The sequence below is a fragment of the Gymnoscopelus braueri genome, assembly GCF_963280865.1.
Source record: "Gymnoscopelus braueri genome assembly, chromosome: 7".
Classification (NCBI taxonomy): domain Eukaryota; kingdom Metazoa; phylum Chordata; class Actinopteri; order Myctophiformes; family Myctophidae; genus Gymnoscopelus; species Gymnoscopelus braueri.
Window position 1 is genome coordinate 32,733,070 of NC_137608.1, and position 16,559 is coordinate 32,749,628.

General features: G+C 42.3%; 1 protein-coding gene across 1 annotated transcript; it reads left to right on the top strand.

The window, feature by feature from the left end:
* Positions 1–990: 990 nt before the first annotated feature.
* nudt12 (nudix (nucleoside diphosphate linked moiety X)-type motif 12) lies at positions 991–8,594 on the top strand. The gene is made up of 8 exons (XM_080432770.1): positions 991–1,008; positions 2,068–2,278; positions 2,667–2,964; positions 3,794–4,076; positions 4,762–4,929; positions 5,326–5,439; positions 6,136–6,335; positions 7,164–8,594. The coding sequence occupies exons 2-8, from the start codon at positions 2,073–2,075 to the stop codon at positions 7,272–7,274; spliced, it is 1,380 nt and encodes a 459-aa protein (XP_080288896.1). The 5' UTR covers positions 991–1,008; positions 2,068–2,072; the 3' UTR covers positions 7,275–8,594.
* Positions 8,595–16,559: the final 7,965 nt, after the last annotated feature.

Consider the following 16,559-nt stretch of genomic DNA (forward strand, 5'->3'; position numbering starts at 1 on the left):
CTCAAATTATCTTGCAAGGTCATGATTTAGGTTTCAAATTCTGCGTGGTGTTCAGATAAGTGCAATTTAAAAAGGCATTTTGTAATGGATTGAAAGGAGCAATGAATGCTTCATTCAATATCTGCTGTAACATTTTTACATGCTTTTATTAAAATATTAACAGAACCTTAAACTGTGTTTTTATTTACCAAACTTTTGTAGCTTGATAGCTAGACATGTCATCAAAGCACAATGAAATAGAACATCCTGAGCCAGCTCCAGCATATGAAAGAGACTTCAAGGGCGTACTGTCTGCCCCCTCTGGCCACTTCTCCACAGTGATGGGAAAAGTACTCAAATGTTTTTCTTAAGTAAATATATCAATACTACTATGTAGAAATACTTTGTTACAAGTAAAAGTCCTGTATTCAATTCAATTTTCTTGAGTAAAAGTACAAAAGAATTGACAGCAAAATATACTTGAAGTACCAAAAGTACTCATTATGCAGAATGTCCCATTTCACAAGTTTTCTAATGTATAAAATGTATAAAAGTATTTTGAAAATAGCAGATCTACAATCTCACAATGCGTCGCACGCATTGAGAGCATGTAGATCGGCTATTTTCAAATGGCCAAAATGTATATACTGTAGGGGGGTATAATGTAGTTTTGTAATATTAATCCAAAGTAACTAGTAACTAAAGTTTTCAAATAATTGTAGCGGTGTAAAAGTACAGAAAATTGGAAATACTCCAGTAAAGTAAAAAATACCTAAAAATGATACCTACAGTAGCCTACACAGTACTTGAGTAAATGTACTTAGTTAACAGAAAACTGAAAATACACTAGCATAGAGCCCTGAGGGACTCCGCTCAACCGTGTGGTTACTACTGTAATTCAGTTATCCCATACAACCAACTTTACTCTTATTGTCTTATTTCCGCGAACCGGAAGTTATGTACACACAGCTGAGCTTGATGAGCGTTAATTTCACACACATCCTGATCCTGCATATCGCTCACAACAAGGTTGGTCTGGCGTATAACTACTACAGCATGCTTAGGTTACACCGAATTATGTTCTCTACAACGTTTATCTTGTCTGAACAAATCAACATTAAGTACAGCTCTCCTCTCTATTATGTTTACATTTACTGACATAACCACAGAGGGAAAGGTGTACAAGGATTTGACTGTCTGCTGTAGGCTACTTTACGTTATGTAACAACGCTGTTACATACATGAAAATATGAGCGTTGAAATGTTCATGTATTTTCAAACATTTTCAGAAATAGCGTTGTGAGCTTGTAGATTAGCTATTTCCACTATTAATGTTTAAAGTTGTCAAATATGTCAGTCGTTTCTTTGTATATTTTAAGTTATTTGTCATATCTGCCATGTGCAACGTCAAAGCCTAAAAGGCAAACAGAAATGTATTTATTTTACGACAAAAACACAATCAAATCATAAAAATATGAGGCAACCACCACCACAGCTGATTGAAGACAGCCTAACTTGTCAGGGTTATGCATTATTTGTTGACTTTCATAATAGCATTAATGATGAAGTGATACTGGGGTAACATTAAGTTCAGTTTTACTTTGCCTTATGCAACACAAAAGTTCAGCAATAGTAAATGATATGGAAATATAAGTCTCCACGTTTTGGGACAGAATCATCTACAGTGGTTCTTAACATTCTCATGTCAAGGTGAAGGTCATGGACCCTAAGCGATTCACCGCCGGACATTCATTTGAAAAGGTTTTGTGCCAGGGATCCAGGACCCCCATAAAAGATAAATGTGTTATTCAAATATTTCAAAAAATATCTCCACATTTTTATGAGATTTTTTCTAACATTTAAAAAAAATAGTAGATCTGTTGCTTGTAGATTGGCTGTTTTCGAATAGGTAAACTATAAAATAGAGTTAAAGTGGTTAAACTTGATGCTATTAATTCATTTTGCTATAGGGGACCCTGGAACCCCCTTAAGGACCCCTGGGGGTCCCTGGACCCCACTTTGAGAACCACTTATCTAAATCCTTTATTGATTAGCCTATTACTTCCCTTCCTGTTCCTGTCATCGCAGCTACAATGACTAGTGGCCAGCTTAGTGCAGTGGAGGAGATGCAGGAGAAGTTCTTGGATGCGGCAGCCAGAGGGAATCTGTCCCTGCTGTCCACCTTTCTGTCCCACTCCCCCTCCCTGCTGTGCTGCTCCGGACACAACGGCTGGACCGCCCTGATGCTGGCTGCACGTAACGGACACTACGATGTGGTGGAAACACTCCTGTCACATGGGTACGACATATTTGTATTCTATTATTTTCTATAGCGCCTCTTTAGCACTTTAACCAAAAAACCTAACCAAAACAACATAATCACTTACACTGCCTTTAACCCATTAAGACCTGAGGCCCGATTCTGCAAACGCCTTCTAAATCAGTAGTTCTCACAAAAAAAAAAAAAAAATAGCAGATGTACAAGGTCACAGCTCGGCACGAAATGACGCGCGGTGAGCTTGTATATATCTGTTATATCTGAAATAGCCAACGCTAAAATCTAAAACGACACAGATGCTTTCCTGTGTTTTAATGGGTTAAGAGCTTTTTGCATAGACGTCCAAATAAACTAAACCCTAACCTCAACCCCTGAGCCTGTTTCCTGTCCCATCCTCTTGTGTGTGAAGCTGTGATCAATTATCAGTGAACCACTCATCTCAGACGGCCTATGACATCGCCAAGTTCTGGGGACACAGACACATCTCCGCCCTGTTGGCCGGGACGCCCGACCAGCCGCAGCACATCCTGCAGACCGCTGACCTTTACCAACAGGACAACTACTTCAACAGAGAGCCTCTGGACAGGCAGGGCGAGAGGAGGTCAGACACGGCCTGGTTGGAGACCAAACAGAAAAGCCCAGACTCAGTCTACCTGCTTTTCTCCAACCTCAGCCCCATGTTAAGCTCCCAGGACGAGGGCCCAGCGGTAAGGCTAATTAACCATTAGACCTATGAGAAGGGATACAGGATAGGTGGGCACTAGGGTCATCTGGGCACCTCGATGTAAAATTGGTTATTTTGTCCACTTTTTGGGCTATATGTGAGGTTTGGATATTTGCACACCAAATCCTGCGCTGTGATTGGCCACAAATGTACCCCCCTAACCCTGCACCGTGATTGGCCAATCACAGTCTATTCAGGACTGTGATTGGCTAGGGAAACATGACACATGTGCATAGCCCTATAAATAGGACCATAACTTTAAAAAAAAACATAAATGTGTTTTTTTTAAGTTATGGTTTCTTCCATCACTTCTTCCATCACTTTTTCCATCACTGTGATGACCACTGTGACCACACCGCCCACTTCACACTGGGTGTGATTTTTTTTTTAAATAAAGTATTTGAAAAATGTTCTTAAGTAATGTAAAGTATACATGTGAACATGCACGGTACATCATTATCAGACTTCATTTTATCCTTCAACTTCTTGTTTATGCCCCAAAATGACTGGATATACAGGTTTTGTAGCAATTTGTAGCAATTGTAGAAATATTAGACCATAATTGTCGAATGTTTAAGCATGTTCTAAACACGTATACTTTGAAATAGCCAATTGTGATGATTACTGGAATGTTTCGGTGGGTGGTTGGTGATTGAGTGTTTGGTTTGTTGATTGGTTTCTTGGTTGATAGATTGATTGAAATGATAGATTTTACCTTCATGTAAAAGTTACCAAATCACCTCTTGTTGCTGATGGGTGATAGTGGATGATGTAGAGAATAAACAGAATCCTGCTTCTTCTGACTCTGATAGACACACACCAAAGTTTGCCGGCTTGGGTACGAAGTGGTCAAAGAGCTACTCCACAAACCAGACTCTGTGATGATCTTCCTCGGGGTGGAGCAGAGGAACACGCCCTTGTCTTCCTCAACCTCCTCCCCTCAGACAGAAGACAGCATCAGGGAGCCTCCTGCCTGGTTTGCCATCAACACGGACACAGAACCGTCTGAGCTCCTTAAACTAAGCAGAGAAGCAAACAGCGTTTTCCCTCAGAGACCCCACAGAGACCTGCTGACTCTCAGTGAAGATGAGGCTGGTGAGCATTGAGCATTCTGCATTTGTTTAATATTTGCCTTATTTGTTGGCTTTGCTCACTTTGTGTTTCCTTATCAATTTGTCATATTTAAAATATCTTGAATGACTAAAAAGATGAAATACACAGTTTTCTCTACCGTCACACTCGCATCCATTCATCAAACAGAATCTGACATTTTTGCCCAGTATTTTGGGTAATGTCTAGGTACATGATGTTCATATATGCATTATTGTAATGAATTGCATTGAAATAATGTGTGAATAAACTAAGGTACAGCTTCGTGAAATTACCTTGTCCTTTCTATCGGTCTTCTTACTTAAAGATGCTAAGCTTTTTATTTCCACAGATGCTACCTTTGATGTCTACCTGCTATGCTAGTTACATGTGTTTTCTTAGTACTCTGTTTACTTGGCTGCTTAACCTGTTGTTAGTTGTCATGAGATCATGCAACTTTCTCAGATGTTACACTTTGTACAGTAAGTCACTGTAGATAAAGAACATCTGCTAAAATTCCTAATTGTTAATTTGTCTATCAAACTGAGAAACTAAATAGCTATTTTATTCTACATGTCTATAATATCAAACAAAAAGCAAGAACCTTATTCATTCACGCTCTGTCTGTATCGACTAAGCTAAACTTGAAACAAATGTAAACGAATACCTTCTCCATCCATCCATCCATCAGGTATCATAGCCCAGGCGAGGGCAGTGTTGGCCTGGCACAGCCGCTACAGTTTCTGTCCCACCTGTGGTAGTGGTACTAAGGTGGAGGATGGAGGGTACAAGAGGACCTGCCTTAATCCTGACTGTAGAAGCCTGCAAGGTGTACACAATACCTGCTACCCACGCGTTGGTAAGTCCACTGATTCATTAGTCATGGTCTTCAGTTCCTCTCAATAGTAGCCTCAACATGGCTGGCTGAGACCTCTGCATCCAGAGCCACATTTATCCTTTAGCCAGTGCTTTCCTCCTATGCGTTGCCTTACTGCTTCCCGTCAGCCTATAATATATTTAAAATGTATTATTATATCATTCATGATACGTTTTTTTTTTACAAAAAGGACACAGTATAATATATATAATATAATGTATGAATCATGAAAAAGTAATCTTTGTTAATCCAAGTGTACTGACTGATGAAGCCCAAACCGTCGTCCACACAACTCCTGCTACCTGTCTTTTGGTAGATTAGGTTATGCCTAATGCAGGTCAGGTCATCATCTGCTCATGACCTCACATGTGATTCCAGACCCAGTAGTGATAATGTTGGTGATTCATCCTGATGGAAACCAGTGTCTGCTCGGCAGGAAGAAAGTCTTCCCTGTTGGCATGTTCTCCTGCCTGGCTGGATTCATAGAGCCTGGTAATACACATACAATACTGCATCTCTAGATACACACACTCACGCACGCGTGTGCACGCGCACACACACACACACACACACACACACACACACACACACACACACACACACACACACACACACACACACACACACACACAAACACACACACACTGATGTACAGTGCTGTGCAATGTGCATGCATAACAGCACTGTACATCACAATGTACCCACCTCACGCACAATTTGGATTTAACATTGTAAAAGGGCCACTGTTATAACACGAGTTCGAACCCCAGTGCATTGTACAGCATAGTGTAATGACAATAACCCAGTACCCACTGTTCCGTGAGGTTTTGGTTGACATTGGTCAATTTTTTTTGGTTACAATTGTGGGTAAATCTTGCTCTTAATCACTGACATCCGTGCTATAAGATTAGTAATACACTCAAGGCCGTGAAATATAGGCTAATATCATACCTATTATACATTGGCTACGGACATTTAAGGCACTCAACAGCCACGTATGTGTGATGTGCATGACACAGAGCCTACAGTTGTACAGTAGATAATGTAGAAGAGCACCATGAAATATCAGCAACACATCCATGCAGCACCAACTGCTGAAGCCATTTTTATTCCAAAGATTTCAAACTGAACTAAAGGGATAAAAAGTAAAGTGAAGTGAACTCTCCATCTCTCCCTGTCTTCCTCCAGGTGAGACTATAGAGGCTGCGGTTAGGAGGGAGGTAGAGGAGGAGAGTGGCGTGAAGGTGGGACCGGTTCAGTATATCTCCTGCCAGCCATGGCCCATGCCTTCCAACCTCATGATTGGCTGTATGGCCGTCGCCCTGTCGACCGACATCAAGGTGGACGAGAAGGAGATTGAGGAGGCACGTTGGTTTACAAGGCAGCAGGTTAGTACAGAACTGTGAGGAACATGGGGTAGGAGCATGGGATTTTATGTTGCTTTTGAATAGCCTCGATTTGACCTTAAAGACGCAGCTAATGCAGTCTTAAGAGGCTTAAAAACTTATAGACCCCCTACTTCGACTGGCCTCACTCAGAGGAAAACACAATTTTTAAAACATTTTCAAGGTATTTCTGCTATATTGTGCAGTACAGTGGGCGGAAAAAATGAAAGGTTCAGAACACTAACAAGGCTAGCTTTTGTGTAACAAGTGTGTTACTAATATATATGTTTTTATTGTTCATTTTGTATAATCTGAATGTATTACTGTATGCAACCATAATTTTTCAGATTTTAGTACAATACTTGAAGCAACAATCTGGGACTTACTTTAATGAATAAATTGTTATTTTAACCTATCTGCATGGTGGTACAAAGTATTAATACAATTGTAACTAGCACATCTGCAGTGTTTGCTACTCTTCTGTTGAGAAATTTCAACCTGGTGTCAGGTGCCACTTCAGTCTGTAGGAGTACGTAAAGTAAAACAAAATGTTTGGATATTGTTGCGATATAAAACCTTCCAGATTGTAGCTTTAAGTGGAATTGTTTAGGTGAGATTGGCACTGATAATGAATTGAAAGTGACAGCCTACAGTTTAACAGTACATATTGACATGATATGGTATTGGGTCTACAGGAACTCACAGTGCAGTGCAGATTGCAGAAAGAATGTACAAAGACTAAATAGAGAGAGCATACTAACATTGCTAATATTTTACCTCAATTGAAATAATGACCAATCAGTGTACTGAACATGTTTTACTATCTGACAGGTGATTGATTCCGTGTACAAAGGGTCCAGTCCAGTCTTCACCATGCCTCCCAGACAGGCCATTGCCCACCAACTGGTCAAACAGTGGGTTGGCATGACCTCCAACCTCTAATCACTCCACTAACACATTCAGAGGGAAGATTAGGGTGTGCCCCCCATCTTTGATCACATCCAAGATAAGTCAAAAATGCACAATCAATGAGGCAAAGTGAGGGGGGAAGTTGCACGTTGAGATTTATTTGGATGCTATGATCAAAGTTTTTGCCTTATTTGTGGAATGTGCTGTGGTGTTGAGTATTATTATATTTAGGGCTGTCACAATCTGCTCCAAACCTGACACAAACACTGGTCTGCCATGATAATAGTCAGGGGTCCCCGGCGGCCTCAGGCACACCATTGCTCCAATCCTCACCAGACATGGCACGAATGCTGTTCAGGGGTCTGCCAAAAAAACTAAATTGCACACATATGGGGCACTTTACAGCAGTGTCTCAAATGGCCATAACTTGGTGACATTGCTCTGATCGGTGCAATATAGGACTGGATTTGAAGGTGCGTAGTGAAGCAGCCTGAAAATCTAGTGACTTACAATACAAAGAAAGGACTGACATATAGAAATAGACATTTTACACATTTACAAGCTCACTACACGTCGCATCGCTGTGAGCTTGTTGATCTTCTATTTCCACTATTTTTGAAAATGTTTGAAGACATTTTTCAACCTGGAAACGATTATGACGATTTTGACGATTACAGTATGCCAAATAATTGCGATTGGGCGATTATGTAATACTTGTGACAGGCCTAATTATATTCTCAACTTCACAGTCCCCCAAGACAAAGACCAACTGATCGCGGTGAGGAAGAAAATGTCAGGGAATTTGACCACTACAAAGCAAAGGCAATAAGCAGTAACTACCTCTGAGTTGTTCCTTAATCACACCAATTATATTAGGCTCTAGAAAAGGAAAGTGTCTATTAGTAAGTAGTATTATGTGCATATGTTTTTGTTGATGTGAGCTGGCCTTTACAGCCCTGTGCTCTTGGCGTCTAACTTTAGGTGAAAGTGCCAGTAGCCTTTAAAACACAAACACCTCAGTATAGGCATTTCAATCCGTGAATAATTGACACTGCCTCGTCACATTTGTGCCTCTCTTTGTTCTGTATACTCGAAGCATAACGAGAACTGATTTTTGACTAGCTACTGTAACTAAGCCATTTTAACAGCAGTGTGAGCGTTTTTACTGTTTTACTTATTTCTATGCACTGAAATAAATAACCCATGTGAATTATCAATGGTACATAGTACAGAGATGTGATTTTATTTCAAAGACAGCTTATTTATTTAATTAGTTAAGAGAATGGCATTCATCCTGCTTTATGTTAGCATGTAAACATTAATATCAGCTACTGTAACACACGTCAATTAAAATCTTGGTCTCCCATGTGGGAAAGGAGTTCTATCCTGAGCACTGTGTATGTTTGTCTCCGCCAGGCAGAAGGCGTGGCCAAGACTATGTTTTCGCCCCTGTCCGTCCATCCATCCGCGCGTGAGTGTGTGTGTGTGTGTGTGTGTGTGTGTGTGTGTGTGTGTGTGTGTGTGTGTGTGTGTGTGTGTGTGTGTGTGTGTGTGTGTGTGTGTGTGTGTGTGTGTGTGTGTGTGTGTGTGTGTGTGTAGGTGTGTGCGTGTGTGTAGGTGTGTGTGTAGGTGAGTGTGTGTGTTCCTCTGTCCGTCCATCCGTCCGTGCATTCTTTTCATCTGGGTCTCCGATTTGTTTTTACCAATTTAAATGGAGAATTTAAGGGGCATTTATTTTGTGCTGTCCTGTAATTGATTTGATTTAACCATGTTCTAATCAGTATCCCTCAGTGATGTTTTGAGGCATGATATTTTTTCATTTTCATCATTTCACTAGGCTGTATTTAATACAAGAATAGGTATGCAATGAAAGCAACATTTTTCGTCAAGAAATGTAATCAGGGTACTACATCGTGTTGACCCCAGTTCACCTCCTGCCGTATACAGGATGGCTCCTTTTCACAGCAGACATTTTGACAGTTTAATGCAGCTGAAGAAAATACAATTAATTGTGGGTGTTCATTTTGGTTTTTCTGTGTGCCAATTAACTGTACAGTAGCTGTCCATGCTGGCACACAGTTACACTTACAGTAAATGAAACAATCCCACAATTAATGGCATTACCTTCCCTTCAAAATGTCCTATTCGGGGGCCTATTGAGAAGGTGAAAATAGGAGCTCCCTATGTGTAGATAATTAACATCACTGCTTTAGATGGCACAGACTACAGTGAACTGCGAACCTAGTTACATAGCTTGCTCATGACGCATTACAGTTAAGTACCGGGTTCGTCTGACGAAAGGTACAATAGATGAAAATCCTCCTGCCTGCTTGTGTCTCCTTAGTAACCGTTTCCTGGGGAACAAGACTGTTGACTCCACAGCTCTCACTATTAGGATACAGAGCAAGGCTGCTGTTTTAATTGTCTTCACTGGCCGTTTGCCTAGCAAAGTGACTCTGCATGAGATAATCTGTCTCACAGGGTGTCTGAGAGGACTCTGTTTGTTTACTCGTCACCTCCACAGTCGTTTGCCTCACACAGCATCTAACAACAACCACAGAGGCTCGAGTCACTCATGATTGCCTCCTGAAAATGTGATGACTTTAGACCATAGTCAGACACATACCGCAGATTAGGCATATGTGCCTGTTTGTCTACTTCCTCTCTCTCAGGAAAATGTCTGTTTACTACATGATCAGCTTGCCAAAGCATCATTGAAAGATTTGCCAGTTGCTCCTCATACATACGATTGGATCTTATAATATAGGACAATGGCAGTTCAATGCATAGACAGAATGACATGGTACAACAGACACATCCACGTGCTCCGTGGTTCCCTGTGTGTGTCTCAGTGGGAGAGCTTGGCTGGTACACAGTGGAGGTCTGTGTGTTCATGGTTATTGTCCTCCGTGCTGCATTGTGTATCAACAACAACACTGACCTCAATGTGGTCTTTCTCTCCCAACACATCTGTCACCTGGCTGGAAGTCTTCTAGTCTTAGGAACCTCCTCTCTCCACTTTTTTGTTGGACACAATGCACAGAATATTCTTTTACCGTAGTTGAAGGGTTTCCCAATTAGGGATTAGGAAAAAAAAGTAACTAAACATTACTCATAATCTGTGTGGTATTTTGTGGTGAGAATGTCCCAGATATTTCTTGCTAAGACATTAAAGGTAGGTAGGAGACACAAAGAGTCAAATTATTGGCTTAGGAATGCAAAAAAATCAAAAAAAAATCCATGTATTCAAGTCTCCATGGGGTGACTAATCGATAGAATTCTTTTTTTTTGGGGGGGTGAACTATCCCTTTAACAGGAGTCAGGACAATGGTAAAAATTATGTAATAATGTCTAATGACTCTGTTACAGTATGTTGTCCTTATGGTGTGTTTTTTACGGCATGGCTCTATAGGAGGCTAGCTTATCTATAAGAGGGTATGTCCGTCTGTGTATTTGTTTGACTGTGACACGTTGTGAGCCTATTTTCAGCCAAAATGTTCACCACAATAACAGAAAACAGAAAAGACACTAGTATAGAGCCCGGAGGGACTCCAGTCACCCATATGGGGTTTAAGTGGTTAAGCCCATAATAGGACCGATCAGCACCCCATTTCTAGTGCACTGCACACTGCCAATAGGCCAAATAAACAGCTGTGTAAACCTGCATGTGTGGTGGATGGAGGAGGAGGTACATTAGGCTGGGGTCTGTGGTCCGGAGGAAATGACCCTATGCCTGCAAGTCACTTTTAATGCTTTGCATGAGAAGTCACACGCTGGCCTACAACTTTAATGACCATCAGCACTGAAGAATAGTTTTGCCACTGTAGGCTATCTGTGTTTAGGCTACAAGGTCAGGACAGCTGTCCAAAGGAAACTGGTCAGTAGGAATGGGCCACAGCAAACACTAGATGGCAGGCTTAACCCTCCTGTTGTGATTGAGGGCAACCCAATTCAATGTTGGACACTGTTGATGTGAGTGTTGTTTTACACCAGTGTCCCTGTTCTGGGGTGAACATTTGGCAAAAATAGCAGATGTGAACTTGTAGATCAGCTATTTTCAGCAAAGAGATTTCGTGTAGAGGGAAAAAGCATTGGCCTCGACCTCTCAGGTACTGCCATCAACAAAGTATTGGTTAATATAATAATTTAATGGCCCAACACAGTAAATTCTCCAGTTGAATTAACACAGGGGGATTTTACTGTGTCATCATAAGTCAATTTGACAGCACACATAAAGGATTTGGCAGTTTCATCATAATGGACATTTCAGAATATGCCTGTGGGGTATCATAAGGTTCAACTTTCTTCATCTTCTTGATTGAGAAATTAGGTTGTTACAGACCAGTAGTCAATTACAGGATATATAGATAAAATACAGTAACAACAGAAGCAAAATGCAAAGAAAAAACAAAGAAACTACCAAACAGACAAAAGTTTTAAACTTTAGATGGGCATGCAGCCATGCAATGGGTAGCCTGGCATGGCCAGACTAATATCACTGCGTAGATATTAGTCTGGAATCTATGTGTGGAACATGCATTTCCAAGGGGCGGATTAAAAAAATGCCTCTGGTGATAAACCCGCCCTGGGCCCTGATTGGTGCCCCACAACTTCGGGGGCAGCGAAATCCAATCACAACCAAGCGGGGCCAGACTAATCTGCCGAGGGCTTGATTTTTTTTTTGCACTGACAGATTCGTCTGGTTTCCAGGCTATGCAAATTAGGCACAAACCAATCAGGACCCTTCTGGCTGTGAAATTGGCAGCGATTCTTCTGTGAAGAGTTTCTGGCACTTTCACCTAGATGTAAGGTATACAAGTATTCTTACAAGCTTTTATTTTGAAGACTTGCATTGTCCTACGGGGGCAGTGTTATGTCAGACTGACCTGTCAGATTGCGAGAAGAAAGAGGAAGAGGCGTATGCAGGAGGAGAGAGAGAGGAAGAGGAAGAGAGAAAAGAAAGAGAGGGAACCCACGTTTTATCTGGGTGGCAGTAAGCTGTTAATGTGTTCCAGTAAGATACCTAAAAACGAGAGGTTAAGCTGCATAATGATGACAGACTGAGATGCGCTTTACTGACGAGCACGGGTGATTAAATAATACCGCCGAACGTGCGTTTATTGGAGCGGGCTCGTATCCCGTCGGAGAGACAGCAAGAGACCGTTTGTGTAACTATTGGAAGCGGTGCGGCTGTATCGCGTGTTGAAGTAAGATTCCAGTCGGAAGAAGTTTCGGGGATAATATTCAGAACGTTATTGCGTCTGAGACAGAGACATTGGTCACGTGAGGAGGTGAATGGAGTTCGTTGTGGACCAGGGAAGAGTTCTAGACAGTGAGGTCTTCACGTCAGGCGAGTGTGACCGTGATTGACAGGCAGACAGCTGTCGTGAGGATTTAGCTTGGGAATTGAACAGAAGTATTTCCCTGCCAACCAGACTACACTCTCCTTGTGACTCATCTCATCTACCCCTGCTCATCCCAGCATACTGGTATTTCGTTTGTTTTCCATGATACATATGTTCTGCTGAACTTGACAGTAGTGATTCAGTCGAGCTCTCACTAAGTGGATAATTGCTACTGTGCATACACACGTTCTGGACTAAGACTAAGATAAGATTCTATTCTACCGTTAAACTACGGTTGAAGTGTGCGTTCATTTTTCAATTCTATTTTTTGGACTATTTTTGCACTCTATTTTTGTGGAAACTTTTGAAGGATTATTTTTGACTCAATTTTGGAACTTTATTTCAGGACTCTAGCTTTTGGATCCGTTGGATTAGGTAGAGACTAAATAAGGGTCATCTTGATTAATGTGAAGTATTGAATATCCTTTGGTTGTGTCATAGAGTGAACTGTGAAGAAGGTGAATTACAATTATTCATTTTGTTTATTGTGTTTTTGGAGTTATTGTATTTTTGGAGTTGTATTAGAATAGTAGTGAAGACAAATGTGACATTTCAATTTGTTGTTTTTATTTTATTTCATTTTGAGAAACTATTTACATTTTACAAGTTAAAACACTTAAAGGAGGAGTGATCAGAGTTTACTTCCTAGTAAATAAATACGTTATTATCACTCAGTTCATTGTTCATGTGGTTGGTTGGTCACTTACTTTGGAGTAGGGGCGTCTCACCTATCCTGTTAGATATATAAAGGGAGGGGACTGTGCTGAACTTAGTTTGAGTTAAGGGGCTAAGTGCACTATACACACTCCAGGTAGCAACCGTGACAGTGAAAGGCTCTGGAGCCCACCTTACATATCTTTTGTCATCATCATTGACAACACTGCATCCACAGATAGGTATTAAACATATCTACATACGTAGGTAACGAGACCAATTGTATTGGGGTGGGGACCTAGATCTTTCCATTCTCAACACATTCAAAGTAAGTGAGTAATATTGTACCCCTACAAAGTGGCGGCTTATTTCCCCCGCTACATAATTTGGCGTCACGAACAGGATCATACTTAGTAAAAAAAACATAAAAAATAATAAAAAAATAAAAAAAACGTCCCAGGTCTGCCAGCCTAAAGATGACAGAAATGGAAGACCTAAAGAAAGAGTTTGCCGAGCTGCAGATAAGGCTCAACCAGCAGGCAGATGCCCTGCAACAGTCCCGGACTGACCAAAGAGATGCTCTCTCACTGGCAAAAGCTGTTTTGGACCAACAAACTGCTGCCTTAAAGGCCCCTCCTGCCATTTATATTGAGAGAGAACGCAAACTCCCAGATTTCAGTGGAGGCAAAACCAAGCCAAATGACCAAAGTGTCGAAGAATGGGTTGCAGCAATAAAGTCTGCCCTTCAAGTCACAAAAGCATCAGACGCGGACTGCATTGAACTGGTCAAACAGCATCTGAAAGATGAAGCTAAAGCAACAGTGAAGTTCATGCTGGAAGGGAAAGAACGCTCAGTCGACGAGATATTCACCGTCCTTATACAGACTTATGGTGATAAGGTCCCCATTGGTACAAAGCTTAAGGAGTTTTATGAAAGAAGGCAGGTGCAGGGAGAGACTATACGCTCTTATGCATATGACCTTCAAGGAAAACTGAGTCAAATCCAGCATAGAGATCCAAGCCGTGTCCCTGATGCTGACGATGCCCTAAAGGAACAGCTTGTGTTGGGTCTCAGAGACGATTTCTTGAGACGTGAAATAAAAAAGAGAGTCAAGGAGAAAAAGGACTTGACATTTATTGAGCTAATGCAAGAAGCCATTACCTGGTCCGAAGAGGAAGAAGTCCAAGCTGGTGCCACTGGGAACAGTGCTCGTGCTCGAGGTGTAGTGAATGCTGCAGCAGCAGCAGCAGAGAATACAGAATCGAAATTAACAATGGAAATGCTTCACGATGAGATAAAGAAAATAGCCGCTCGTCAGGAAGAGCTATATCAAGCATTTCACGACCAAGAAAGGGTTAAAGGGCAGCGAAACGAGTCCTCAAAAAGAGCCCCACTGAAAGATGATAGAGGGAGATATATTTGCTACACCTGCGGAGAAGCGGGACATACCAGCAGACACTGCCCACAGAAAGCAGGAGCAGCAGAGCCAGCAGGCCACAATTCTGCAGAGAAACAGCCAGACGGTCATGGCCCCCACGTTGGGAGCCAAGCAGCAGAGTGTATTGTTAATGAAGTGGATGAAACACTGCAGAGAAGTGCTTTGGGCAGCTGCCGAACAGTTGAATTGACAATAGCCGGTGTGAAAACCACATGTCTGTGGGATACAGGCTCAATGGTGACTACTATCACTGAGTCCCATTTCAGGGAACACTTCGGAGAAAAGGAGATGTTATCTGCTAGCTGGGTTGAACTCACTGCAGCAAATGGACTAGACATCCCTCTGCTTGGATGTATAGAAGCAGAGGTCGAGTGCCTGGGAAAGACAATCGGTAGAAAGTGCATCTTAGTGCTCACTGACAATCACCCAGACGCGAAAAAGATGAATGGGCTCCCAGGCATTGTAGGCATGAATGTGATTGAGGAGTTTGAGGCACGCTACATGAAAATGATGGACAAATACAACCCACTAAAAGGGGAAGCAAGTATCCGTCGGGTGTTGGCCAGTGTAAGGAAAGAAGCGGAGTGCGCAGGCCCTGATGGCAGGATTGGATTTGTCAAACTGGCTGGCAGGCAGGCAGTAATCATCCCTCCATTAAGTGAAATAGTCGTTGAAGGGTACAGCAGGATGTCAGCTAAACTGAAAAGTCATGTGCTTGTGGAGGCTACAGCAAATGCAAGTCTCCCCAGAGGGGTACTGGTAGCCAACGTCCTCGCAAGGACAACAGGGGGGAAAATCCCTGTCAGAATCATGAATACTGGGAAGAAAACCGTAAAGTTGATGCCAAGGGCACGAGTAGCCTCTATAAGCAAACCGAAGGAAGTGCTCCCAGGAGAAGTCGTGGAGTTTGAGGAAGATGAGGGCGTGTTGCATGTAAAAGGGCTAAAAACAAACGAGAGTGAGGCTGAAGAATGCCAGATGGAACCGTTGTCTGTCCCTGTCGAAGTGAACAGAGACATGCTCACGCCACCGCACTGCCAACGACTTAGTGAACTTCTGACAAAGTACAGGGATGTGTTCTCAAAAGATGGACAGGACTATGGCTATACTGCAACAGTGGCACATAACATTCCAACTGGAGATGCAGCCCCAATCAAACAGAGACATCGTAGAGTCCCACCACAGGTCTTCCAAGAGTTCAAAAGGCATGTCCAAGATCTGGTCAGTCAAGGGATTCTCAAGGAGAGTTCTAGCCCATGGGCTTCACCTGCAGTGATAGTCATCAAGAAAGATGGAACCGTGCGTTTCTGCTGTGACTATAGGAGATTGAATCAGGTGACACGCAAAGATGCCTATCCACTGCCACGAGTGGAGGAGTCATTGGATGCTTTGGGCAAAGCCCAAGTCTTTTCGACATTAGATTTAACGGCAGGCTACTTCCAGGTGGCCATGAGCAAGGTGGATATAGAGAAGACTGCAGTTACCACGCCATTCGGGCTGTTTGAGTGGACGCGGATGCCATTCGGCCTATGTAACGCTCCGGCCACTTTTCAGCGCCTTATGGGGGTGGCACTGGGCGACTTGAACTTCGACATCCTTCTCGTCTATCTTGACGACATCATAGTGTTCTCCCAAGACTTTGATAGTCACTGTGAGAGACTGGAACTGGTTTTCAGCCGGTTGAGGCAGCACGGTTTGAAACTGAAACCCAGCAAGTGTTCCCTTCTACGGTCAGAGGTGAAGTTCTTGGGTCATGTGATCTCTGCTAAAGGCATCCAGGTGGATGGGGACAAAGTCCAAGTGTTGCACACCTGGCCTAC